This window comes from Rhinoderma darwinii, chromosome 3, assembly GCF_050947455.1.
Source record: "Rhinoderma darwinii isolate aRhiDar2 chromosome 3, aRhiDar2.hap1, whole genome shotgun sequence".
NCBI lineage: Eukaryota > Metazoa > Chordata > Amphibia > Anura > Rhinodermatidae > Rhinoderma > Rhinoderma darwinii.
In genome coordinates this window covers 15187775-15215596 of record NC_134689.1, presented here as the reverse complement: position 1 = coordinate 15215596, position 27822 = coordinate 15187775, and the positions used below count along the sequence as shown (strand labels likewise).

The 27822-nt window shown below is 42.3% G+C and overlaps 1 protein-coding gene across 7 annotated transcripts in view; it reads left to right on the top strand.

Annotated features, from left to right (window-relative positions):
- CALD1 (caldesmon 1) overlaps positions 1 to 27822 on the top strand; it is a 133823-nt gene that overhangs the window by 61489 nt on the left and 44512 nt on the right. For 6 of the 7 annotated variants that reach the window (XM_075856012.1, XM_075856011.1, XM_075856009.1 and 3 more), the window contains one exon: positions 2534 to 2633. In XM_075856012.1, the coding sequence (XP_075712127.1) occupies positions 2563 to 2633 (71 nt within the window). In that variant the 5' untranslated portion in view covers positions 2534 to 2562. Of the gene's footprint in view, positions 1 to 2533; positions 2634 to 26287; positions 26509 to 27822 lie in introns of those variants that run through there. The other variant, XM_075856010.1, reaches the window with a different exon arrangement.

Sequence of the window (27822 nt, the reverse complement as noted above, 5' to 3'; positions counted from 1 at the left end):
CCGCACACGGATGCACATCCATGTGCGGTGCGTGATTTGCGCATCAATTTGTTTTAAAGAAAAAGATGTGCTTTGCAAGTGCGTGAAAAACGCGTGCCACTCGCAAAGCACACTGATGCATAACGCAGTGCACACGGACCATATTTACGCGTGTTTTTCACGTGCGTGAATTCGACCATCTAAAATGTATTCGTGCTGCAATATTCTGCAAAGTTATAAGGAGAATTATTTCATCTAAAATTGTTTTCTACTTTACTAGGGGAATTCAGTCAAAATTATCCTCTGCCAGGTAATAGATACATGTACAGAAGATTCTACTGATGAATGTTTGATTTGAAACCTCCTCTGAAAACACAGGAGCTTTATTAAACACTCATACCCTAAAGGGCGTTTTTGCCCCGAATTACGTCCGAAAATAGCGCCTCAATAGCGTTGACAAACATCTACCCATTGAAAGCAATGGGCAGACGTTTGGCTGTTCACACGAGGCGTAATTTACACGCCGCTGTCAAATGACGGCGCGTAAATAGACGCCCGCGTCAAAGAAGTGACCTGTCACTTCTTTGGCCGTAATTGGAGCCGTTATTCATTGACTCCAATGAATAGCAGCGCCAATTACGTCTGTAATGGACGCGGCGTTCAAGCTCCTGCACATGCCGTTACGGCTGAAATTACGGGGATGTTTTCAGGCTGAAACATCCCCGTAATTTCAGCCGTAACGGACGCCCTCGTGTGAACATAGCCTTAGGCGCTAATCAGTAGCCTTTATTTCCCCTATCCCTGCAGGCTATAAATGTTCAGAAACCTCCTCCGTCCCAGAAAAATCTGTCTAGAGCAATACACTTATTAGAAGAGAGGGAGGAGGGGGATGCAGCTGCAGTTTTCTTCTTTTTCTTCCTCCCTCTTTCTTCCTCCCTCTTTCTTCCTCCCTCTTTCTTCCTCCCTCTTTCTTCCTCCCTCTTTCTTCCTCCCTCTTTCTTCCTCCCTCTTTCTTCCTCCCTCTTTCTTCCTCCCTCTTTCTTCCTCCCTCTGTCTTCCTCCCTCTGTCTCTGTCTCTGTCTCTGTCTCCGTGAGTCCGTGTGTCCGTGAGACTGCATGCTGTGAGATTAGATGGGGTGCAGAAGTGAGAGACATCTGATTGACTCGGAGTACTGAATACAGCACTGGCATCCCGCAAAGAGCCCACAAACTCAATAGGCATGAAGAGGGATGGAAAGTATGAGTGATTAAAGGTCAAGTGTAGAGCTCAACCTTCTTTTATCTCCTTCTCCTCTCCAGAGAAAAAGGTAAAAAGAGGATGCGAAAATTAGATGTTAGAATTACTTTTACTAATCACTATTTTTACCGACAAGATTGATCCTACTGCAGGACCACCATTTTTTCACTGTACAGCTGTTACTGTCAGTTGGTTCTGGGTTACTAATTTACTTATTTATATATATATATCCAATCTGATATCTGTAACACTGTACTTCTCGGTCATAGCTCAAAATATTGTGTTGTGATCCCCATTCTATATTAACATTTTAACATTTGCATGGAGGCTCTAAGATTACTATGAAAGGTAGGAGCCATGGGTCTTTAGATCGTCACAAAAATTTGTCCAAATCTTCGAACGAGGATCTCTATATAGAGTAGATTGCAAAGCACTTTGGTCATCAATGTTGGGTCCCACCCCATAGACCCCACCAACGTTATCTTTAATTTATGCATATGAATATAAATTATAGGGGAAACGTAGATGAAAACCACACTTTCCCATATATACTTGCACTTTAAATAATATGCTGATATCAATTCATCCCTTATAGGTTTCTTGGTAATAAAATATCAGGTAGAATTTCGTGGGCCATTGCATAGCAACAATCTACTAGATGACAAAAGAAAATCTTTTTAGTCCTGTATATTCTGCTTCTCCAGGCTGCGTTCTGGTAGATTATCTTTTGCCAATCAATTATCTCTTCCCCTCCCTGCAGTGGACTCGAGTTGGTGCACTGCTTGTGACATGCGTGCTGCTGCACAGAGCACAGTCTGCAGCTACTCCTGTGCATTTTCTTGTCTGTGAATCTCCAGCACCCTGTTCACAATTTAGAATGCTCTATATACATTAATGATATCCTTATATCTGACACATGTGATCTGGCAACACCTTTCTTTGTAATGCCTGGCAAGGCATCATGGGACGTGTAGTCTCTAGAGCTACTACCTGCAGATAATAGTTTCTATAGTTAAAATGGCAGACAGAAGCTATTCTATTCTCTCTTTAGAGGTTGCATGGGTAAAAATAGAAGAACACTGTTATGATGAAGGCTAGGCTAGGGAGTGAAGGGAAGGATTTCATGTGTCGTCTGGAGATTCTCTTTATGCTATAATTCAACTTAATCTGTCCAAAAGCAGTATACAGATTTGATGCCATTTAATTGGGTGCTTTTGAAATATTTAAATTGCAAAGACGTTAGGGATATGGATATACATCAGGATATTCTATTTTCCCAGGTTTGTCTAACATTGTTTTTTGCCTTTTTCTTTTAAGATTGCAAATCAGAAGCTCCAGTGGCCGCCATGGATGACTTTGAACGTCGCAGAGAGCTCAGGAGACAGAAGCGGGAGGAAATGCGCCAGGAAGCAGAAAGGTAACGTCAGAATACATTTTTCAGAGCAGCGCTCGTCATGTCAGAATTATGTTTGAATTGGAGGTTACCCATATCTGGCAGTCCTACTTGGCCAGCTCAATTTCCACACCATGAAATAACCAGCCATGTTGTATTTCCAAAAATGGTCATAAGTAATGATTTGAAGCGTCTTCTGTATGTTGGTCCAAATACAGCATGTCAGGAATGTAGACCGAGCGAGGATGCTATTTATAATTTTTATATTGATGACATCATTGTTCCCAGTGGACCCGTTTTATTTCTTGGATATATTGTTGACAGGAAACATTTCTGGAAACTTAGCCAAGTATCGGCAAACATCTTCTAAGCAAAGAAAGTTGGGGTTATAGCTGTTGCGAATTTTATTATGCATGCAATCTGAGAAACCATATCAAAGGGTTAAATTACGATATGTATCTGCCTGATGTCTTGTATCCTAAGATAGCGGTCTCTTCATTTGTATTTATTTGATTTAGGAATGTGGGATTTAAATTCATAACATGGTCTGCAACTTGAGAAGAGATAATCCTGGCCCCCAATGGGCAAAATCTGTAACAGGGTTCCCCACCTACCATTTTTTTTTCTTATGTTGCCTTGGGACCAGGGTACAACTGCTACCTCTGCACCCCCTAAAGCTACGCCCATAAATTGGGTGGTTAGCAAATTGTACAATGTCCGATGGCTTATGGCTGGGGGAACCCATTGTCGCCTTGTCTTTTTCATGCTGGGCCCCCTTTATGGACGTTACTTTCCACTACACTATTAGATTTTAATGCTACAGAGCATCTCATGTCATGTGACATCACCATTCTTGATATGGTGACATCACTAGTTACAGCCCTGGGTGATGCAAATAATGTATGTTATACATCTTGGTATTAACTGTGCATTAAAGATCAAACATTTAGCTCTTTTGGACCACCGCTCGTCATAAATTGATGGCCTATCCTCAGGATTGGTCATCAATCAAAAATCCCAGATAATTTGTTAAAGGGAATGTATCATTAGCAAATTACCTACTGTTTAAATCAAGTTTTTATGTTAAACAGATTTTTTAAGAATTGTTTTTTTTTTCTACGTCATTATATATATATTTAAAAAAGTCCTGAAATCTTACAGTTTTTACTTTGGCGACTAAGCGTCACAGTAGACTAATCCTTCCTGTTCTGCAGAGATCACTTCTCAGCATCCTCTCATCATCACAGGCAGGATTACACTGACAGGTAACACCTATATATTGATAACACAGGATCCACCATTCACAATAGACTGACCCTTCCTGTTCTCAAGAGATCACTTCTCAGCAGCCTTCTCATTATCACAGGCAGATTTAGAATGACAGGTAACACCTCTATATAGATAACACAGGATTCACTATTCACAATAAACTGACCCTTCATGTAAAACATGTAAAGATCACTTCCCATTAGTCATTCCATTCTCATCACAGGTAGGATTACAACGACAGGTAACACCTATATATAGGTGACACATGATCCACAATTGACCATTGTTGATGGACATAGCTCCCCTCATCTCCCTCCCTGACTTCTTTACCAGTCACAGAGCTTACCCACAATGCTCTCCCGTAGAAGTTAATGGGTAACATCCCGACTATTGTTTCCGATGGTCCATGTGACTGCTTTAAAGCCTATCTCCCATAATCATGTACAGAATATAGAATAAAAAAAAATCTACAATCAAGAACTAAAAACAGAATAAAAAAAAGAATATGTATCACTATTTAATTTTAATTAGAAAAAAATACATATGAGATATTCCCTTTTAGTTTCTTCCCCTGATATCATAAAATTACTTCCCCAATCCACATCTCAGAACTCAGAGAACACATAGCTTACCACCTTTCTTCACTTCTTCCCTTTTCCTCTAATGTCTTGCAAGTTTTTATCCTGAAGTACTTCCTCCTGTTCTTCCTTAGTGAGAGGGACCTAAAGCAAGTTTGTGTTGTATGGAGAGGCAGTCTATTGTATAGCAGATAAAGCGTCATGTGACCATTCTGTACATGTAATAAGGTGGTGATTGGTCAGACAGGAAGCAAAGTAATCGCAAGGCAGGCAGATGATCTACCAACCAGAATACATTAGGAGGGTAGAGAGGGGGACTGCATGAAGAGCAATAAATAGATTCAGCAGAGGTGTAACTTGGAGCTCCTGTGCCCCTTTGCAAAATCTATATCACCCCCACCACCACCACCTACCATGTGCCTTTTATAATACTGTATTAATGTGGCAGAAGGACCTCTGAGAACCCTTTGGCACTAGGGCCTGGGTGTGACTGCTACGTCTGCACCCCTATAGCTATGCCCCTATGATTCTGCAAGGCTCTGCTATAATAATTGTGTCTCTAGTTTCTGGAATGGAATTCGTTTTTGGAATTATTTTTCTACATCCCATACATAGAGGCTATTGCAGGATATTTTTGTAGCCACTCTGCCAAAGAGAGGACAGAGAGGAACACTTTTTGCTGATAAGCTGATCACAGGGCGTAATTCTGCTGGGACCCCCAGCACACATCTGAAATCTGTCGGAGAACCCAGCACCAAGCACTCTATAAAGCCCCCGTTCTCCGTGCTATGCTTACCTTCTCCCGGCATCCTGGCCAGTGCTGCTCCTCTTATGGCGGCCTCTCAAGCCGCCGCCACTCTTTGGGAACTAGTGCACATGCGCGTTGACCTTTGCTTTTTTAAAGGGCCAGCACGCACCAAAATAATTTCTCATAATTTTCCAGGTTATAAAGGGTCCTCCTCCCCTTTATACGTTCTTTGCCGGAGAAATTTGGTTCTAACTAGTGCTCCTAGAGTACCTCTGCTATTTCATTTATTGGATTCCCATGTTTTGGCCTCAGCCTGTACCTTTGACCATCCCTGCCTGCTGTCTGCCCATACCTCTTTAGTGACCTGTGAAGAAACTCTACCACCTGCCCTGACCATTTGCTATGTGACACATTACGAACCTTGCCGCCTGGCCTGACCTTTTGCGATACCAGACCACGATTACTGGCGCTACACCTGTTACGTTGGCTGTCACCAAGGGAGACTACTCTGGGGGTAGCGACTTGGGGTTCTCCTGCAGCAAATTCCAGATCCCTGTATAAGGGTTAAAGCGTGAAGACCAGGGGTTCCCTTAGACTATGCTCCCCAGTTTAGCCCCATGTCAACTCCTTTGGTGACAAAGTGAGTTCACACCACCTTCTGCTGGTCCCGTGATAGAATCTTCCACGGGTCCCTTGACATGTTCAATATCCCTGCAGCGCCACCAGAGGAGAAACACAGAATTACATAGTTCCCTTTTAAATCAATGAGATATCCATGCAATGTATGTATGTGACAGATCCTCCAGATCAAGAGATGCTCTTTGTAGGTACTCTCTACTCTGGATAATAGAAGATTATCCTGAATGTGTTTCCCAAAAAGGAATTTTAACATTCTAAATCGGACAACCCCATTAACATCTCTTTGGGGGGGGGGGGGGGGGCACTTTTTTCTTTCTGTGTTCCATGAACTATCATTTAAAGGATACTAAAAACCTCTATGTCCTGAAGACATTATAAAGTATTAATATTATTCTCACATGCAGCTGCATTGGTGTCTTGGTTATGAAGCAAGGATTTGCCTAGAGAGTTGGGGTATGTGCACACGACCTCTTTCCATACGTAATGGAGGCATTTTACGCCTCGAATTACGCCTGAAAAGACGGCTCCAATACGTCAGCAAACATTTGCCCATTGCTTGCAATGGGTCTTACGATGTTCTGTGCAGGCGAACTGTCATTTTACCCGTGGCTGTCAAATGACGGCGAGTAAAATTACGGCCGCGTCAAAGAAGTGCAGGACACTTCTTGGGACGTAATTGGAGCCATTTTTCATTGACTCCAATGAAAACCAGCTCCAATTACGTCTGTAAAAGACGCCGCAAAAAACGTGTGCACTTGTAAAAACATCTGAAATTCAGGAGCTGTTTTCTCCTGAAAACAGCTCTGTAATTTCAGACGTATTTGGCGGTGTCGTGTGAACATACCCTTAGAAACACAACTGTGACATCTGAGATTTGATCTAGATAGTAGTCATGAGCCACATCTCATATTGACCAACCAAGGTAGATAACCTGGACTGGCTTCAGCACTAGACAAACCAAGGCAGATACCAGAACTCACTGGACTTCGGGGGCCCATGTCAATCTGGGTAAACATGCCCGACGCTTGCCAAGATGAGGGTGTGTTGTGACTGCCACCCAAAATCCCCAATATGCTGTGAGCCAGCTCTGGCGTAGTAATTATACTAAACTTAGAAAAACTGATAGCTAACTTGGTAGTCTGTTGACTAACAAGAAACACCCATAGCTGTTGTCACAGACCATAAAAAGAGAATTACTCTGCAGGGGGCGACAATGAGCACAAGGTAAAGCTCCTCTCATTGTAAGCACAATATTAAATCTATACAGAGGACCTGTCACTAGGTCTTATAAGTTGAATTGGTTAACTGACCTGAATAGCGCTGTCTCCCTGATTCCAGCGTTATTTTTCTTTTTTTTTCCGGGACCCTCCCATTCCAGAGATATGGCCCACTGTTTTGTAGGCTCCCTCTATGCTAATTTGCTGTAGTGAGCCAACAGGGTGGAGCTAGCTTCCCTGCCTCTGATTCTGACCAATCTTTACGAGGCAGTTTGATGGTAGTTCACAACCTGTTGGCTAACTACAGCATAGAGGGAGCCAATAAAACAGTGGGCCATATCTCTGGAACAGGGGGGTCCAGGGAAAAAATAAAAACAGTGCAGGAATCAGGGAGACAGCGTTTTAATAATGTGTTTTATCTTTATTTAAGTTTTTATGGTATTTACATTTTTAATGATTTATTGTATCATTTTGACTTAAAGGCTGGGTTCACACGACCTATTTTCAGACGTAAACGAGGCGTATTATGCCTCGTTTTACGTCTGAAAATAAGGCTACAATACGTCGGCAAACATCTGGCCATTCATTTGAATGGGTTTGCCGACGTACTGTGCAGACGACCTGTAATTTACGCGTCGTCGTTTGACAGCTGTCAAATGACGACGCGTAAAATGACTGCCTCGTCAAAGAAGTGCAGGACACTTCTTTGGACGTTTTTGGAGCAGTTTTCTCATAGACTCCAATGAAAACAGCTCCAAAAATGGACGTAAAAAACGCTGCGAAAACGCAGCGAAAAACGCGAGTTGCTCAAAAAACGTCTGAAAATCAGGGGCTGTTTTCCCTTGAAAACAGCTCTGTATTTTCAGACGTTTTTGGTCACTACGTGTGCACATACCCAAAGAGAACCTTTCACCTCCCCAAACATGTGCAGCTGAGTGCAGCATGTTTTAGGAAAGGCTTCACAAACCCTGCCTCGCATAAAATTATTTTTCTCCGTTATTTACATATCGGTGCCATTAGATTTGGCACCCGATATGTAAATAAGCCCCTGAACAGTCAATGGGGCATTTCTAACTAACTAAAAGGCAAGGGGGTGGGATATCTCCGCTCTGACACTGTCCAATCATCTGTGGACAGTGTCAGGGCGGCTTGCGCAGTGTTCCCTCCCGCGAGAACACACACAGACTTGGTGTTTGTGCTGCAGATAGCGTGCGCGCGACCTCACGCATGTGCGCACGGCCGTTCGCTTGCACATCGATGTCACCACTCCCGCCACCACGGAACGAGAAGAGACGAGGAGGAGAAGCCGAGACGAGGAGGAGAAGCCGAGACGAGGAGGAGAAGCCGAGACGAGGAGGAGAAGCCGAGACGAGGAGGAGAAGCCGAGACGAGGAGGAGAAGCCGAGACGACGAGGAGATCTACTTACATCTGTCGCTGTGCGGGCGAACGGCCTTGCGTGCACGTGCGCGCCCCCACGCTATCTGCAGCACAACCACCAAGTCTGTGTGTGTTCTCGCGGGAGAGAACACAGCGCTAACTACCCTGACACTGTCCGCAGCTGATAGGACAGTGTCAGAGCGGAGACATCACGCCCCCTTGCCTTTTAGTTAGTTAGAAACGCCCCATTAACTGTTCAGGGGCTTATTTACATATCGGGCGCCATATATAACGGCACCGATATGTAAATAACGGAGGGCGTTAGAAAAATAATTTTACGTGAGACAAGGTTTGTGAAGCCTTTCCTATAACATGCTGCACTCAGGTGCACATGTTTGGGGAGGTGAAAGGTTCTCTTTAAAGGAGCACTCCAGGCAAAACTGATACAATGTCTACACATGTCTGGTGCAGGGTCTGACGGGGTAAAAGTCATGAGACCGTATCCGAAAATACTGACCGTAAATTGCTTTTATAGTCATCAGCAAAGTACCCATTTCTGCTGAATGGTATCCGCAAATACGGTCCGTATTGCATCCGTATATACGGATCCGCAAACAAAAGAGGCCGTTTAAATGGGAAATCCCCTTTGTGTCGCTTAGCAACACTTCTGTATTTGCGGATGGCTATCCGTAATTGCGGACACACCTCCGTAGCCATCCGCAATTTTGGCTTCCCCCATCGACTTCTATGGAGGATTCCGCGCCGCAATTACGGACCAAGAACGGACATGCTCCATAATTCCCGGCACAGTTTTGCGGCACGGACACTCATCCGTAGCGATACGGAAAGGTGTCCTCGTTCAATGGCAGTGAATGGGTCCGTTTTTGCAGTCCGCAAAAACTGAGGTTTTTTTTACGGTCGTGTGCATGGGGCCTTAGTGATTTAAAGAACACCTAAGCCCCCTTAGACCCTTCAATACGCATAATACAACATATCAGTTTTGATTGGAGTGTTCCTTTTAAGAGTGAGATTTATGATTGGACTCATAGGGGGTGCAGAGGTAGTAGTTGCACCCGGGCACTGGTATCCACATCTGACGACCAGTATTATAAATGGTACATGGTAGGTGGGGGCCATGATACAGTTTTTGCACTGGGGATTACACTAATACTGGACAGGGGTGATAACATAGTAGATTACATTAAGAGAACAATATTTTTCTTGTCATAACATTTTTCATTGTGTTGCCTCATTGAGCTTGTGGTTTAGTGAAGCTGTGATTTCATGATGTAGTATGGTCACCCCACATGACCTCACACAAGCTAATCTGGTGAGTCACTGGCCGGCTGTGGGCTGTGGGCCAATGGAGTATCCTGCTGTATCCAGGGTTCAAATCCCACCGTGATTGCTGACTTTTTTTTCTTCGTCTATAGTGTATAAAATGTCATTGGCATTGGAGATTATTATAAAGGAGAAAGGAAATCAAATATTAAGAACAATCCTCTCGGGAACTGGGATGGGTAACCACCAAGATTTTATTTTATTTTTTTATTAACTGGAAATTCAATTTCCCTAAACTTCAACTTTTTTCTTCCTTGTAAAGGAAATTTTGGCTTCATTTTGCATAAATTATTTTTCACGTTGCTTATTGATGCCAACATAAATCCCTGTCCCCAATGGGGCTCACAATCTAAATGTAACAGGTCATTTAGGTCATTGCAGATGTCCATACAGTTTAAAAAGGGGTTTACAGAACCAGGCTTGCCACTTCCGTGTTGCCCAGAAGGACTAAGGGGCTGGGCACAACAACATCACACCACCCCCACATGTTGTGCTTGGAGAGAGTTGTTTCAACACCATCCTTATCTTCTCGCTATATCAGAACATTGATACAGACCTCGGCCGTCAGAGGCTGAGGAGGTTGTGGTGCTGCTGGCGAAGGGTCTGCATGGGGGGTAAGAGCAGGAGATGGGGAGGATGGGCATTTTAATATATAAGCTGCAAACCAATGACTCATAGGTGATAAAAAAAGAGTCTGACTTTTGGGACCCCAACCAATCCTGAGAATGAAGAGGCCGCAGTACTAATTTAGTGCCCCTGCACAGCAGCGCTCCCGGCAGGGGTTGTCTACTTTGAATGATCCATTTTTGTTAAGCAGGTCCCTCGGCCAATAAGCTAATAACATAGTGTTCTACTGCTGTGGTCCCCAGCGATCTGACTGTAATCTGTGAGAGAACCTGTGAAGCAACTGCTCAATTCCCCTGCAGTGACACCACAGGAGAAACAAGGCATTACACAGTTCATCGTTAAATCAATGGGCTGTCCATGTAACGCACATACGTTCTGGGTCCTCCAGGGCGAGAGATGCTCTTTGTAGCTGATCTGACTTATAGATGACGACACTTAATGAGGAATCCCCATCTATTAACTCAGAATACACAAATGGGGGCATATAAGGGTATATATTCTTAATAAAAGTAAACCTATTTTTCATCATGGTCTTGACATTTTGGACCATGATGCTTTGCAGTGGCCACTGAATTCAAACTTGTAGTTTGGAGGAACTTTCATAAAGGCTAAAAGAACTCCCCACGTGTATGGAAAGAGCAGTGACAACTTCTCGGAGCACATTTCTGGCCCTTAGTAGTAGTTGTCAGTTTTGCAACCTCCTCTGTTACCGGGTTTAAAAATGTCAATATAAATTGAATGCAACGATACTTACATTATGCAGTCATCTCATTTTTCAAAAACATTTCCGAAAGTGGAATCCTAAACTTGGCCCACACTGTCGCCAACTTTTTTATTTTTTTTCGGAATTGCAATATTTTGTTTCATCAACACTTTCTACTTGTCCCCCATTGTGTGTGTATATTAAACCACTCAAATAAATAATATATATTAGAAATTGCCCGGGAAGATATTACATTTCTGAAGACTCCTACTGGAATCGTTCAGAGAGAGAAAGTTTTCTACGCGTTTTGCTCTTGATAGAAACATGATGTAGCAAAGATCATTTGTCTGAGAAACTAAAGTGCTCCCTCATGCTTCTTCTCATAGACGGCCACCTTGGAGATATTTCAGTCCCCGTCACGTATAGCAGAATGACCTTCGAGCTTGATCTGTAATCCACAAATCCCACTTAAAAAGGTTCTTGGCATTTCTTATTTGTTGATTTTTCTGCCTAGCGATCCAGACTCTTATGCAGCTGCAGACAGAGGGAGCTTTTGTAAATTCACTTCCATCTTCGGGGACATATTAAGTAGCTGTTCGTCAAACTATATACAACATATGTATTGTTAAGAAGCAAAAAAAATTAAAAAAATTCCACTGATTTGCAGTTACAGTAATTTTATATTTTCAGCAAATGTAACAATTTTTTTTTTTTTTTTTTTTAAAGGAATTACGAAATGTAATGATTTTCTGTAGGACAAGCACATCAATCCTGGTAATCAATTAAAATCTCGAGATTATAGCCCTATATCATACACCGATAGATAGATAGATAGATAGATAGATAGATAGATAGATAGATAGATAGATAGATAGATAGATAGATAGATAGATAGATATTAGATAGATAGATAGATAGATATTAGATAGATAGATAGATAGATATTAGATAGATAGATAGATAGATATTAGATAGATAGATAGATAGATAGATATTAGATAGATAGATAGATATTAGATAGATAGATAGATATTAGATAGATAGATAGATATTAGATAGATAGATAGAGAGATAGATAGATATTAGAGAGATAGATAGATATTAGAGAGATAGATATGAGATAGATATGAGATAGATATGAGATAGATATGAGATAGATATGAGATAGATATGAGATAGATATGAGATAGATATGAGATAGATATTAGATAGATAGATATTAGATAGATATTAGATAGATAGATATTAGATAGATAGATATTAGATAGATAAATAGATATTAGATAGATATTAAAGATAGATATGAGATAGATATGAGATAGATATGAGATAGATATGAGATAGATATGAGATAGATATGAGATAGATATGAGATAGATATGAGATAGATATGAGATAGATAATAGATAGATAGATAGATAATAGATAGATAGATAGATATTAGATAGATAGATAGATATTAGAGAGATAGATAGATAGATAGATAGATATTAGAGAGATAGATATGAGATAGATATGAGATAGATATGAGATAGATATGAGATAGATATGAGATAGATATGAGATAGATATTAGATAGATAGATATTAGATAGATAGATATTAGATAGATAGATATTAGATAGATATTAGATAGATAGATATTAGATAGATATTAGATAGATAGATATTAGATAGATAGATATTAGATAGATAAATAGATATTAGATAGATATTAAAGATAGATATGAGATAGATAGATAGATAGATAGATAGATAGTGTTAGACTGGAGTACCTTCGGTTCACCAGGGGAAATAAGTCTGGGGTCCCACCCTTCAGCTACTGTATATAGAAATAATGTGACCACTCTTGATTGTGTAATAAAACGTGTAGTAAACCAAAGACCAATATTACCACCATGCAGTGACCATCTAGTAGTAGGTACCAGTTCTACACAGGCGTTCTGCAGATATTAGTTAAAAGGGTTTTGCAATCTTAGACGTATATGGCTTATCCGCAGGAAATGCCTAAAATGTCTAATAGATGTGGCTCCTACTTCTGGCTATCGAGAACTGGCTGCAGAATCCAGGCTGAGACTAGTGGACAGAGGGTCTTGCGTGCGAGTGTCTCTCTCCATTCTATTCAATGGGAGTTACAGAAACAGCCGAGCAACTGTTGCTTGGCTGTTTCTGTAACAACCATACAACAGAATGGAGAGAGCTGCGCACCCTCTGTCCACTAGTCTCGGCCTGTTCTCGATATAGATGCGGGTCCCAGTGCTGGGACCTGCATCTATCTGACATTTTTGGCACTTCCTGTGGATATGCCATAAATGTCTAGAATGGAAAATCCCCTTTAATACGGTACAGTGAAATCCATTGACTCACCAATGACTTCTTCTCATATTGGAGTAGTTTACTTTCCTTTTTTTCTTCATCCGGCCCAATTAAATATATTATAAATATGCCCCCCTTTAGGTCCCACACAGTAATAGTGCTCTTCTTAGTACCCGACATAGTAATAGTGCCCCTTTGTACTCCCTACAAAACAATGCCTCCATATGTGCTCACACACAGTAGCAATGTCCCCGTTTGTGCCCCCCTATAGTAGTTTGTTCCTCCTTTTTGTCTCCATATAGTAATTAGGTCCTCCTTTGTGTCCCTATATTATATTTAGGAACCCTTTGTGCTCCCATATAACCATTAGGTCCCCTTTGTACCCCTACAAAGTAGTTAGGTCCCCTTTTGTGCCTCCATATAGTATTTAGGTTCTCTTTTGTGTCCCCATATTATAGTTAGGTTCCCTTTGTGCCCTCATGTTATAGTTGCGTTCCCTTTGTGCTCCCATGTAGTAGTTAGACCCCTTTGTGCCCCCCATATAGTATTTAGGCCCCCTTTGCGCTGCCTCTAGTATTTAGGCCCCTATGTACCACCCATATAGTAGTTAGGCTCCCTTTTTGCCACATATAGTAGTTAGGTCTCCTTTGCGCCGCCTCTATAGTATTTAGGCATCCTTTGTACCGCCGAAAAAATATAGTTAGACCATCTTTGACCCCCCATAAAGTTTGGTCCCCTATTGAGCCAATTTAAAAAACGGAGTTCCTTCGACGAGCAGATCGATCCTCTGCCTGCAGTTTGCGGCCTGGCACAGTGATGTCATCATTTCACCTGTGCCGGGATGCCAACATCCTGCTTGTCCTCTGTTTTCTAGTAAGCCAAAGCCCTTAAACAGCCTGTGGCCTACAAGAGTAAGTGGTGGTGCAGGGAGCCAATGGCTATCTGCTTCACTGCCGGAGAGAAGCAGCTCAGTGCCTGGGCCCACGGGAGGATTCTCTGGTGGGACAGTCCGACGCTAGATAGATAGATAGATAGATGTAGCCATCTTTATCTTGACTCTTCACAATTTAAATACACAGCGGACTGAAACTTTAACTTGACTTTGTAAATTACTTTTTCAATAGTTTTTGTTGTGTGATAGCACACTGTTTTATTTACTGTATATTGTATTTAATTAGAATTTTTACATTTTATTACTAAAGTTTGTAGCAAACCAGCCCTACCTAAAATGGCATGATAAAGCCCCCCCCCCCCCCCATTTATAATTACTTCTCACTCAATGGTACCAGTACCATTTTAGAGCATATCTACATGTTAAGTTGTGTTCTTTAGCCCAGCTACACCTGGCCCATCCGGGGGTCCTCTCTTCCAGGCCCGCCACTTACCACTTCATTATTATCATTCGGTTAAAAAAATTGCCTGCAGTAATAGCTTTAAGGCTGTGTTCACACTGTGTTTTTTGCAGGAGGAAAATTCCTCCTGCAAAAACTGCTCCAGACGGTTTTTGCACAGTGGTTTGACAAAAACTCGTCAAAACACTCGTCGAGGCGTTTTTTTCCTCTTTCTGACTGATTGAAATGGGGTTTTGGAGGCGAAAACTGCCTCAAGATGGGTCATGACGCTTCTTTTTACCGCGACGCGTTTTTTTTACTGCGGTAAAAAAACTCGTCCAACTCCCATTGAAATCAATGGGAGGCATTTTTGGGCGGTTTTTGACGAGTTTTGCGGCACGGTTTCCGCGTCAAAAAACTCGTCAAAAAACTCTGTGTGAACAGGTCCTAAGATTTTGTATTTTGTGCCAGGTCTCCAATACCTTGTGACATTCCTATAAAAATGTGTCTGAACTTTCCAAAAGCCTTAAAGGGAAGGTGTCATGATTTTTTTTTTTTTTTTTTATCATATTGCTTTTAGTATGATAAAAAAATAAAATGTATTTATGTGTTCTACTTTTTACTTTTTTCTTATTTTTACTTCTCTATGGGGGCGGCCATTTTTTTTTCATCTCTGTATGTGTCGATTAATAACACATACATAGATAGAATACGGCACATCCCCATAGAGCATGCTAACGGGAGCCATTCCATTCACTGCAGCATTCGCCGTCTGTGTGGGAACGGAGCATGCGCCGCTCCCACACAAACCAAAACGAAGCTAGTTAGCAGAGCGAAATCCGGCGGCATTTTCATGTGGACCGGAAGCTGCGGCCGAACAGTAAGATGACGACTTCCGGCCGCGGTTTCCGGCCATATGTTCAAGGAAGCGAAGGCGCAAGGCATAGGAGCGGAGGCGGCAGCGACGGCAGGAGCAGGTAAGTTATGTTTGTGTATGTGATGTCTGTATTATGTTCGTGTGATACTGTCTGCTGAGCCCTGTATCTAATCCTCCTACACTGTGCAGTCGCTCAGAAAATGGCAGCACACAGTGTAGGAGGTTTGAAGACATTGAAACCCTTCCTTCGCCTGGCACTAGCCAGAATAAGGGAGGGGGATTGTGTGAGGACACTAGAGGAGAGTGTGTCCACCCCAAATTTGCAGCATAAATCAATGAGGTTGCTTTACCACAGTGACCATGCTGCAATTTTGGGAATTGCTCCCTCTAGTGGCCAGCACATGGAAATGTTATAAATTAGAATCTAATTTATAATATTTCCTGACTTGTGAAAAAATAAAAAAAATTAAAGCAATGTGTAATCACTTAAGTACTAATTGTTTAACTCAAAAAAAAATAAAAGCATTTCTAGCGACACATTCCCTTTAAATCTCCAAGAACTATCAATGTGGATTTTTTTTTTTCTATTTTGTCTCTGACGATTTTTGGCATATTATTTTTCCTCCTTTGAACAACTTTTGCTCCTGTGGAATAAATATATCAGCGCGCTGTCTTTAGTCATATTATAACCTGGCTGGAGACCAATGCTGCAGTAAATTCCCATGCAAAACCCTTGTGTCGACATGGCTCCCTTCTTTACGACTGGCTGGTGATAACGGAGACAGGCAAACACTGATTCTCTTCACATCTTTCCTGTTTACTTTGCTTATTACAAGTTTATTATGTAACTGCAAGATTATCTCCTCCAACGTGTTATCCATTCTAATACTAGGGAGGTCATGTGACTGAAGCGTTATAATAGTAAAAAAAAGACCCATGTGTCATTCTCTGCCGACAGTCCAAAAATGTATTCTATAATTTTTTGGTTATATGGAAGCTGCGTAACAACCAATATGGTCGTCATAGTCTACCACAAGTACTGGCACCCAGAGTTCCTAAACCATACCTCCCAACCGTCCTGTTTTTCGTGGAATTGTCCTACCAAAAGGACCTCAAAGGTGGTTGGGCTTATGCAAAAATGCCCCAAAGTGGGATTTTTAAAAAATGTTTTTGTGGGTGTTTTTGTGCAGAATGGGGCGGGTTTAATAATGACCCACAAATGGGGATTTACATGTTACGTAACCCATTTGAGAGCTTAAGGCCCTGTTCATACCGAGTCCTTTGCCATATTTTTTGCCACAGAAACTGTGGCAAGAAACAGCCGATATTGCCTCCCACAATGATTTCACTGGGAGATGGAGAGGTTTTTTCCCCGGGAGCATAAAAAAAGAAGCGACATGCCCTATCTTGAGGCATTTTCCGCCTCAATAACTCCATTGAAATCAATGGGAGACAGAAAAAAACGCCACGAACGGATGCAGCATTTTTTGACACATTTCAAGGCAAAAACCACTCACGTTTTTTTCCTTTGCCTGTTGAAGAAAGGGGTAAAAGATGTGGCAAATTTCGCGTCAAAAAACGCCTGTGGTGCAAAAACACTTAAAAAAAAAACGGAGCTGATTTCTCCAAGCAGAATTTTCTGCCTGCAAAAAAACTCTGTGTGAACAGGGCCTTAGAGGTGGATATATTGGTTTTCATCTACTTTTGTTCAAAACTGACACAGCAGGGGGTTTGTTTTATTGTCATGTAAACAATGCTGTTTATTAGCTTCATTCATTTGCAGTCCGCACACTCCATTGATTTCTATATGAAGAAAGTAGGAGGGGACTTGAATTACTGAAGCCATAGAGATAGATCTTATCTAAACTGGGGTTCACAAGCCTTTTGTATGTCTATAGAGATGGCTTATAAAGTCCTGTGATCACAGCAGCATGGGCGCTCATTTAAGAAAGCAGTTATTGCAGTGTGAGAGAGATCAGGGGAGAGGTGGCAAGTGTAATGTGTGCCAGCAGGCTTGTAGAAATAGTGACTGTGACCGGGCTGCAGCTCTACTGTATCTGTAACATGGCAGACAATGATAACAACTTGCTGTTAGTGAATTGGGTAGAGGTGAGCTCTGAAGCAAAAACTACTGAACTTTGAATGAAAAGGCTTCAGGTGCCATACGATTTATTTGTTTTCATACTGGGGGTACACTTTTTCGTACTGTCCTTTATGCAGAACAATCACGCTTTCCAGATTGTCGGATGCCAGACTAAAGGAATTTTTCTAGATTTCGCTCTCATACTTGTGGGAGTGTGTCATTAAATCCACACACAAGTTGCCAAATCTGGATCAAGTTAAAACAAATATACATTTCCCTTTTAGGCAATCCTGTGGGTATTCTGTAAATTTCGTGGAACTATTTGAATAGAAGTTAGATATCACAGCGAGCTCTCACCACAAAGTATGTAATGAATGGAGGCTTTATTTTGTCTCCATCTCAAGCTCTCACATGGCTTACAATAACATGGGGCAAATTATTTTGTGGTCCCCAAGGAGGGCCATGTCCTTTAGAACACTTAAAGTAAAAGTGTGAATTATTTGTCGCAAAAAGGACTTCACAAAAAATTTCTATCCCTAAACTTAATCTTGCTATTAACCATACTTGTGTTCTCTCCCAGCTTGTCCAGGAATCGGCCAAAAAAGGGCAGGCAAGTCTCCTGCAATGGCTGCTGGGAGCCGCCACTAGAGGGAGCTTGCTGTATATGTATTCGAGATCTGTAGTATGTATGCTGTGAGCTCCCTCTTGTGGCAGCTGCAGGCACAAAAATTTAAAAGGATACTCCAGAACTTTAACATTGTTGACGTATCCCTAAGATAGCCCATCAATGTTTTATTAGGGGAGGTCCAACCTACACTTTGCTGGCACTGTTAATGAGGTCACTATGATTTTGCTGTTAATGGAGTCAATTTGGCTGTCATTTTGGGGGTGTGGCCTGTACTTGTGGGTGGGGTTCACATGGAATTGTATGGCATTATTGCAATTAATATATATATATAAAGATTTAATTGGAAATATTCTTTAAAGGGTTAAACGTACACACGCTCTTGTTTGGTATAGTTTTAGGACAGACCTTCAGTAATTCTATCAGTGGGCCCAAAGTACCAAAGTTCTTTGCTGCTGGCATTACCGTGAATATCGCAGTACCGGCTTGTGGGTGGATCCATCAGCAAGCACTATTGCATATACTGACTGTATCCACCTCGATATCAACCGGATGAAAGGAGGTTGACATCAGGTGGCTTTAAAACGTCAAAGGTGTTCCATTCATGGAGAGACATTGCCCCTGCTATTTTACCTTGACTCATGTGCGACCAATGGAGCCATTTCCTTAGGGTCTGCTTTGATTCTGAATTGGGTTAGCTGTGTACACAGACCAACAAAATTATGACCAAAAACAGTGCCACACCTGTCCACAGGTTGTGGTTGGTATTGCATCTCAGGCCTATTCACTTAAAAACAGCTAAGTTGCGATGTCAAACACAACCCATGAACAGGTGTGGCGCTATTTCTAAAAGAAAGCAGCCATGTTTTTCTAATTCTGTACAACCCCTTTAATACTTGGTTGGCACACATATTCATTAGCAGCAAATTCAATTTTACAGCTTGTACTTATTTACTTCTCGTTATCTCAATGTTTGGCCCATTATGAAGGTTTGCAGCTGTTTCTGATTGTGTTACAGTACAGATTACGAGTTCTCCCCGGCACACGGTTTATGTGACTTTTATAGTTTTAAATAATAAAGAATCCACACGAATCCCCTGACAGCGAGCAGATCTCCGCTTCCAATCATCAGATGCCTTTTCCTAGCTAGAAGCGTATTTATCTCCCATGCATCTTGTACAATTTTTCAAGCTTGTCCTTACAAAATCACAATTCTGTTCTTCCTGCCAAACATGAGGCCGACAGACAATAGAAAGCAAATGTGTCCTTAGTTTCTATATGATATAAGAAAGTGCCTAGAGGTAAGAGAGCCCCCTGCTGGTGAGGACTGATACCACCACACCCATTCCATACAGCAACAAAAGAGCCCTACACTTGTCGGCTAATGGTTTACTCCCTCCACCCATTTGCTTACAAAGTGAAGCTCTGGGGAGGTACTTGGGGACAGCGATTAGGCCAATCACAGGTGACCGTTGCCTATATGAGACATGGTCCCTTGACATGATTCTCCATACCCTATAGGAGACCACTGTAAACATGACTGATGTAGAAAAGGCATATTGGTGGTCATCAACCCAAAGAGTTATCATGATGAAAGATTCAGCTCCCTGCCCTAGCCCTGTATTGAAATACCCTGGCCAAGGCAATGTGGCTTGTTAGTGCCCCTTTCTTGCACCCAGCACTCGATACACATGCCTCACTGGCCCCCACTTTTAGCTACCCCACTGCTAGGTTGCCTTAGGGATAATCCAATCCACCTACTTACTGCCAGACAGCTTGTTCTGCAAAAATCTACAAGCCGCTGGCTCGGGATCTTCTGTTACATCTACTTATGTATATTCTGTTCTTGGCTGAACGACAGCCACTTGAGGTTGAGAATACAAGCAGCTGAACTTGGCTGAATGCTAATTCAAAATTACCGTTCTTCATTAATTAATTACTTTTTCCTATGTAGCACTTTGTGTTTTCAAGGAAGTCTGGATTAATTTCAATGGAAAATCTAAGAGTTCCCAATATATCTGTTTTCAGGCTTGTGTTCAAGAGAAATAGAGAAAATATTTTAGAAAGGGCCGCTCAGTTTATTGATCGTCACACGTTCACGCGGACTAAATAGTCCTTTGTTCTGGGCTTCCTTAAAGCAGCATATGTTCTTCATTCTATTATACTCCGTTTACCTGCAGATTGAAATAGGCAATAATTCGATAAATTGGAATGGGTTAAGGTCAATAGGGGATGATCACTAGGGGGAGCTGCGCTATGTGGTACATCAATTGGCTGATACAATTATAGCACATGATAAAAATTCCATGTATTTTTTGAGTTCAGTAGACCAGCTTCTTATAAGAAGACAACATAATAGAGTAGTATATACTGATTGGGCACCAAAAGATTCATACAATGGTAGCCCATATGCCTCCACAGGCACCAGATGTGACTACAACCCCTGCACCCCCTATAGCTATACTAGGGGTTTGCTGCAGCAGAGAACCCTTTGTCATATAACCAAGTAGGACATATGTAGTCCCTGTGCAGGACCTCTTCTATTCGCAAAAGTTGAGACCCACGAGGCTCTCCGCAATGGAGCACAATAGTCAAATCAATGGACACCATATAGGCCCACACCCCTGTTATGATACGTTTCCCTGCAGGGAATACAAGAATTTGTATTTCTGTTCCCCCAAGCTAAGACCTCCCACTACCAACATTCCCCATGACCAAAATGTCTTAAAGAGATGGAAACGATAAGAGGCGGTCCAACATTTTATTCAGGAAATCAATATCAAGATATAACTAAGAGGGTCCAGAATCCTATATTGTCACGTAACGGACTATATTGTCACGTAACGGACTTATCTTCGGTCAACCGGAAGAAATTATTTTGCAGGCCCAACCTATTGTTCTACTTTTAATTGGCTTGCAAAGGCCATATGGACTGTGGAGGCAGTGGGTCAAAACATGTGTGAAGATCCCCATTGCCGAAATATATATAACAAATAGTTACCATATAGTGCCTACATAATACCGTAATACAGTGAACCACATGTAACATCCACGGCCACGGACCATCGGGACTACTCACCCCCGGACGTCCGTAGCCATGGACTTGTGAGCGCTGGTCCACATCTCCCCAGGAGACGCCAGCACTTACTGCCGCTCCACTCTGCTTTGTCGTAGGGTGCGCACACACGCTCGGGCCCGGCCTTAAAGGACCAGTGCGCGCACATGTTTAACATAATTAATTAGCCCAAGATCACCCTGGACTTAAGTAGGAACCTGACCTTTTGCTCATTGCCTGAGCGTTGTTCGTATCCCTCTGTTAGTCTTGCAAATGGTCCCTTAGTGTTATCCTGTTCCCGTTGTTCCCGTGTCCTGCTACCTGTATCCTATGTTGTAGTTGTTCCTGTGCCCGCTATAGTGTACCACGTCTGGTGTCATCTGTCTCGTTTGCATCACCTGCCGTCAAGATCCCATCTGTGCCTAGCCGTTGCTACTGTCTGGACTATCACAGGTACCCTTGTGCTTGGACTATATATATTAACTTGGTACACTGTAGTTTGGCCAGCTGCCATCCCGCTACGGCCCAGTGGGTCCACACACCCACAGATCGTGACACCACAGATAGCTCAATGAGGTAAAATAATGAACCACCACTGAAGAAACGTAGGGCAATTTACAATTGGTAGGGATGTGGTACAGGGACGTCTCTGAGTGGTCAATTAACCCCTCTGCCATGCTATATCCCGGCCACAGCTTAGCCCCTTCAGGACGTGATAACCTGTACCCACCGGGTTTACGTTTTCTTGCTGATGCCCTTACATGGTATAGTGCAGTCAACTACGCTATACTGCATAGTTGAAAAAAGGGTATCCTGGCATTTACCGGCCCGACACTCTTTTGGCATCTGTTGGGTGAATAGGGCCCTATGGATATGTTTAGCGTATACGCGCTGGGAGCTTTCCCAGCTCCGACGACGAATATACACTACAAACTCAAAGTTAATAGAACTTCATCCTCATATCTATATATCAATGTTCTGGAGGTTCTCAGACATATGTGAGATGAGGATGAACTCCTAACTGGACCATTTCTTATTCTTCTTGTGGTCGACCTCTCGGCAACCTGAAACGGCTGATAACGGAAGAAAAAGTTGCACTGAACGGCACATCCAACTAGAGATAAGACTTGGTTTGACCTGCGCTGATCGAATAACCCAACTAGTCTTCTCCAGTAGAGCGTCTCCGGGAAGTCTTCATCTACAGTCATGCTCCACCGCTCCTCAGAAGTATCGCATCTATGACACACGATGCACTAGATCAATAGTCGCATCTTTACATTCTTCCATTTGTTTTTATTCACCTAAAATAAAATAGGAACCAGCAGTCCTTCAATAGAAAAGACTCAAGTGTAACGACAGCTCAGCCGAGCGTGCCCGCATTGTATCGTGCTCTATACAAATCTCCGACCTTTGTGTACATTCAGGACTTGTGTTTGAATGACAAGTTTGACTACTGCGGTGGAGCTGCCTCCGCTTGTTTATTATGGGACTGTAGAACATTCTTCTATGGTTCTGCCGGCCTCCATTAGTGGTCACGACAACCTTTTTAACCCCTCCCCCCTTTCCCGAAAGTCTTATTTATTTATGGTGGGTTTACATAAGAACATAAACTATAGGGATGAATATTTAGAGTGTCTAATAGTCCGGAATAGATTTGTAATTACTTGGAGGAAGGCCCCATCGTATTTCGTAGGGCTGTGGTACTCCCCAAACTTCAACGGCGCCATAGAGTCACAACTTTAAAGAGAGAGGGCCATTGAAATCAAGGTCTGAACTTTTCAAAGATCGGAGCAATGATGTAGGAGTTTGGGTTCTATGGGTTCTGAATTCATGGACTGCTACAGATGTCTTTTTCTAACATACCAATATAGATTATGTTCATTTTAGGGGATTTTCTCTTTACAGAAGTTCTCCAGGATGGTTTCTTCCAAAAACAGCGCCACACCTGCTCATGGGATGTGTCTGGTATTGCAGCTCAGCTACATTGAAGTGAATGGGGCTAAGCTGCAGAATCACTCACAGCCTGTGGACTGGTGTGGTGCTATTTTGGGAAGAAAGCAGCTATGTTTTTGTAATCCTGAAGAATTTATCTAAAGAGATTGTCCAGGATTAGAAAATAAAGGGTCTGCTTTGTTTACATAAACAGCGCCAGTCTTGTCCGTGGGCTGGATCTGGTATTGCATCTCCTGTTCACTTCACTAGAGCTGAGCTGCAATACCAGACACAACCCATGGTCAGGCGTGGCGCTGTTTCTGGAAAAAAGCAGATCCTTTTTTCTAATCCTGGACAGTTACTTTTTTAAGTACATTTTTTTTTTTTTTTTGTAAATACGTTTGTCCATCCATGTGTCATGAATGAATAATAGGATGAATACATTTTTATCTTCAGTGGTTGTGTTGGTCCAGGAATCTTCTTGAGGTCTACTATACTAATAATAACTATAATCACTATCACCCAGTTAAGGTGGTCTTACGTGGGCAATTTAAACGAGCGCTGATCAACGAGACAACTCTTCGATTCCGCGTTCCCATACATTTCTATCATGTCATCAGCTAGTCTTACACAGGGAGATGTGCTGCCGACAAAGATAATATTTTCGGCATTTAAAACTGTACAATCAGCCAATGAACGGGCTAGTTCTTCAGCTGATGGTTGCCCAATAATTGGCCTGTGTAAAAGGGTCCTTAGACTAATCTAAACTTGCCTGTTGAATATTCAACCCATGACCCACCCAATACGTCATTAGCAAGTTCTACACTACTGTCCTATAGCTTCAGACTCCAATCCCTCCCCTATCTTACTACCATCTCTTGCTTCCACCTTCCTTGTACTACCTACACTATGTTCCTCCCACTTCCAAGCACTGTTTGAATGTAAGAGTAAAAGGAACACTCTAAACCTATTCGATATCTCTGCAGCTGCTCCTCCTACCTCCTCCCTCTCATGCTGTTTCACTGTATGCAGAATAGATCTCTTCTACAAAGAAAAAAAACTTTCTCTCTAGTGCCACCTACAGGTGAGTACTTTTTAAGTCCATGTCCAACCCTTAATAGAGCCTTGAAACAGGACTCTAATTAATAGCCAAACCAGCCTACCTATCCGTAGACAGAACTGTTTCAGAGTTGTTGCTCCTCATCAGTACAGAGTAAGGCTCTGGTTGGTTGGCGGAGTTTGGAAGCTCTTGGAAGGTACGGATGTTCCTAGTGGAGATCCAGCTGAAAGGGAGTTCCTGGGGAAAAGTATGGAAAATAGTTCTCCTCCACAAGGAAAAAAACTGTCTCTCTAAGGCAACCGTACAAGAGCTGCTTCAAAGGCAACTCACTCAGCCAACCAGAACCCTACTCTGTACTGATGAGGGGGAGCAACTCTGAAACAGTTCTATCTACAGATGGGTGTCTCTGGTTTGTCTATTAACCCGAGTCATGTTTCAAGGTTCTATAAAGGGTCGGACATCAAATTACAAGGCAGTCACCTAGAAGTGGCACTAGAGAGCCCGTTTTCTTCCTTCTGGAGAAGAGCTATTTTTCATAGTTTTTTCCAGGGAACATTACCCTTTAGACTCAGTACTAGCTGGATCTCCACACGAGAATCCATACCTTCTCAGAGATGCTGTTTCACAGAAACACTGAGAGAAAAACTGCAGCAGCATCCCCCTCCTGAGGAGGTTTCATTTACAGAGAGTCGTCAGACTGCTGGCAGGTGTCACTTACCCCTAGTAAAATATATTACAAACTTCTTGTATTCACATATACTACTGATTAAAGTAAAAAAATAAAAATAAATACAATAGAGCAATTCCACTTATCCAATATTTATACCATTTGCTACCAGTCCTGATTTTCACAAGACTGTCCACAAAATGGAACACAAAAGGGGCAGGGTTTTTCTGCTAACTTTCTTCAAAAAGGGCATTCCTGTAAATTTTTACAGGCTTTCCCGGGTTGAACAAGAACGGGGCTTAAAATGTTGCGACAGGGGATCCTAAGGTTGCCAAATATGTTTACAGTTTGCTTCTAGACCCCTAGTAATTGTTCTAAGCACAGTTTTGGTTAACTTTTTTTGCCAACTTGGCATCGATATTCATATACCCTATTATGGAGTTATTGGAGGGGATACCCCCTTTCATTATCCAAACTGGAGAGCATCTACAAAGAGTGTCTCTTGCTCTGGAGGACCCGGCATGTCCATGCATTACACGGACAGCCCAATGATTTCCGAAAGAACCATGTAATGCTTCATGTCCCCTGTGATGGCGCTGCAGTGAAATTGATTACCTAGTGGTGGGTACCTCTACATATTACAGCAGATCACTGGTTCATAGCAGCTAGAACCTGTGATCATCTTATTATTGGGGACCCTTCTAATAAAAATGGATTGTCTAAAGTGGACAACCCCTTTTAATGCCTTACATTTACAATTATGCTGAGCGTGTGCCCATTTTATGCCCACGATGGCTCTTAAATGAACTATTAAAGCATTCTAGAGTAGTAAATACTAAGAACGAGCTCTCACTCCCAGTCACAGAGATAAAATATTATTTCATTGCCGAACAATCTGTACAGAGGTCTGGGAACTTTTACATAAATTATCAGACGCTTATAGGTAAACTATTTAAATTGGCTAAAGATGTTCCCTATAGAAGTCGCCGTATATGAAGAACTAAGAATTTCTGCTTTCCAGATAACAGACCTGAAAATATTTAGTGCAATTTTTCTCAGCTGACGTAATCTTGGTGTACACATTCCTGTATTATCAGGGGGGCGGTGGTGGGATAGGGGGGTTGTACGTGAAAAATAGAAGACAAAGAATAGAGAACGTCTACTACAGTGATTACGGTAACCAAAAAAAGAGGAGGGGGGAGCATTCACATATGAGATCATGTGATAAAACTGGTGGGTCAGCTTGGCAGGCAGTGTCGTCATAGGGCATGGCGAATGCCTAGGTGTGCAGAGCATCCTGAATAGTTGAAGCTCTTGGAAGGAATATGACATTTGCATTGTCTCATCCCATCTTGCCTTGTTCTTAATGAGCATTTGGAAAAGAGTTAGTGACTTGCACAAGCAGAAATGATCAGCAGATCCTTCAGCAGGCACAGCCTCTCCGCCCTTTCCAAGTGAGTTATTAACTTTTCTGCAACTGTTCTGGCTCCAACCTGTGCATTGTTCCAGCTCAGAGATTTTGTAAAAGTCATTAGCAACATACTGGGGGAGTCATGGCTTCTCATTCCTACTATATGAGTACAGATGTAGCCGAGCTGAGTTTGTCGATTGGCACAACATGTTGGGATATTACGATGTTATCTGTGGTTTTACATAGGACTTCATTCTCTTCTCTCAAAGCTTTTATCATAATTCTGTCCATGATAATATCAGCTCTGCTACATCTGTATGGACTGTATTGAAATGGATGGTAGATATATGCTTTGCAGTTTTCACGTCATCAGCTTGTGTCCAGATGGGAGTTGTAGTTCTATAAGCTGCTTGTAGGGGACTTTCCTGTTTTATGTAGACTGGATGGAAATGTTGATGGGTTCCACTGTTGTAGTGTTCTCCATTGCAGCTTTTATGGAAGTCAGCAACTTTTTGTCACAGGCAGATTAGTGTGTGAAGACTTCATCAAACAGATCCACATATCTCAGCTTCCTGGACTGGATCTCTGGGAGTGTGTTTAGGGGGGAATAGGATGTTAGGGTTAACTGCAGTGTTGCATTTTGAGGTTTTGAGTTGACAGGGGCGTAGCGTAGAGGTAGAAGTCGCTCCCAGGCCATGGTGTCGATGGGGGCCCTAAGGACCCCTTTCCACATAAGAAGACCCCGGTATTATAGATGGCACTGGGTAGGTGGGGTGCCCTGTTACCGATTTTTACATTTAGTCCCGTCCTTGTAAACGGCTAATTGTAGTTCGACCCTTCTCAAGTAGTTCCCGGTAGAGGAACCTTCAATCTGAGATTATCCAGTACACGTGATCCGGTACAGATTAGGGTCTCACAATTATAGTGCTGTAAGTAGCGCCCCCTGATGGCTGTGACTACAATGACCAAGAAACGTTATAATTAGTGTGTGGACATGGGGGGGGTCTGAAGAATGCCCGCATGGACCGTTTTTGTCATAAAGGTGTTGTTTGCATTTTTAATTATAAAGTTCATTGACACGAGAGAACCTTTCAACCCTCCCAGATAAGGGGCCTCGGACACCTGGTTGGGCAGACAAGTGGTAGGGTTGTAAGTGACTGTCATTGGGGGCACTATTTATGGTTGTAGTCTCTAATTAACACTGTTTATGGGAGCACTCTATAATTGGCATTGTTTATGGGAGCACTCTATAATTGGCATTATTTATGGGAGCACTCTATAATTGGCATTGTTCATGGGAGCACTCTCTAATTGGCATTGTTTATGGGAGCACTCTCTAATTGGCATTGTTTATGGG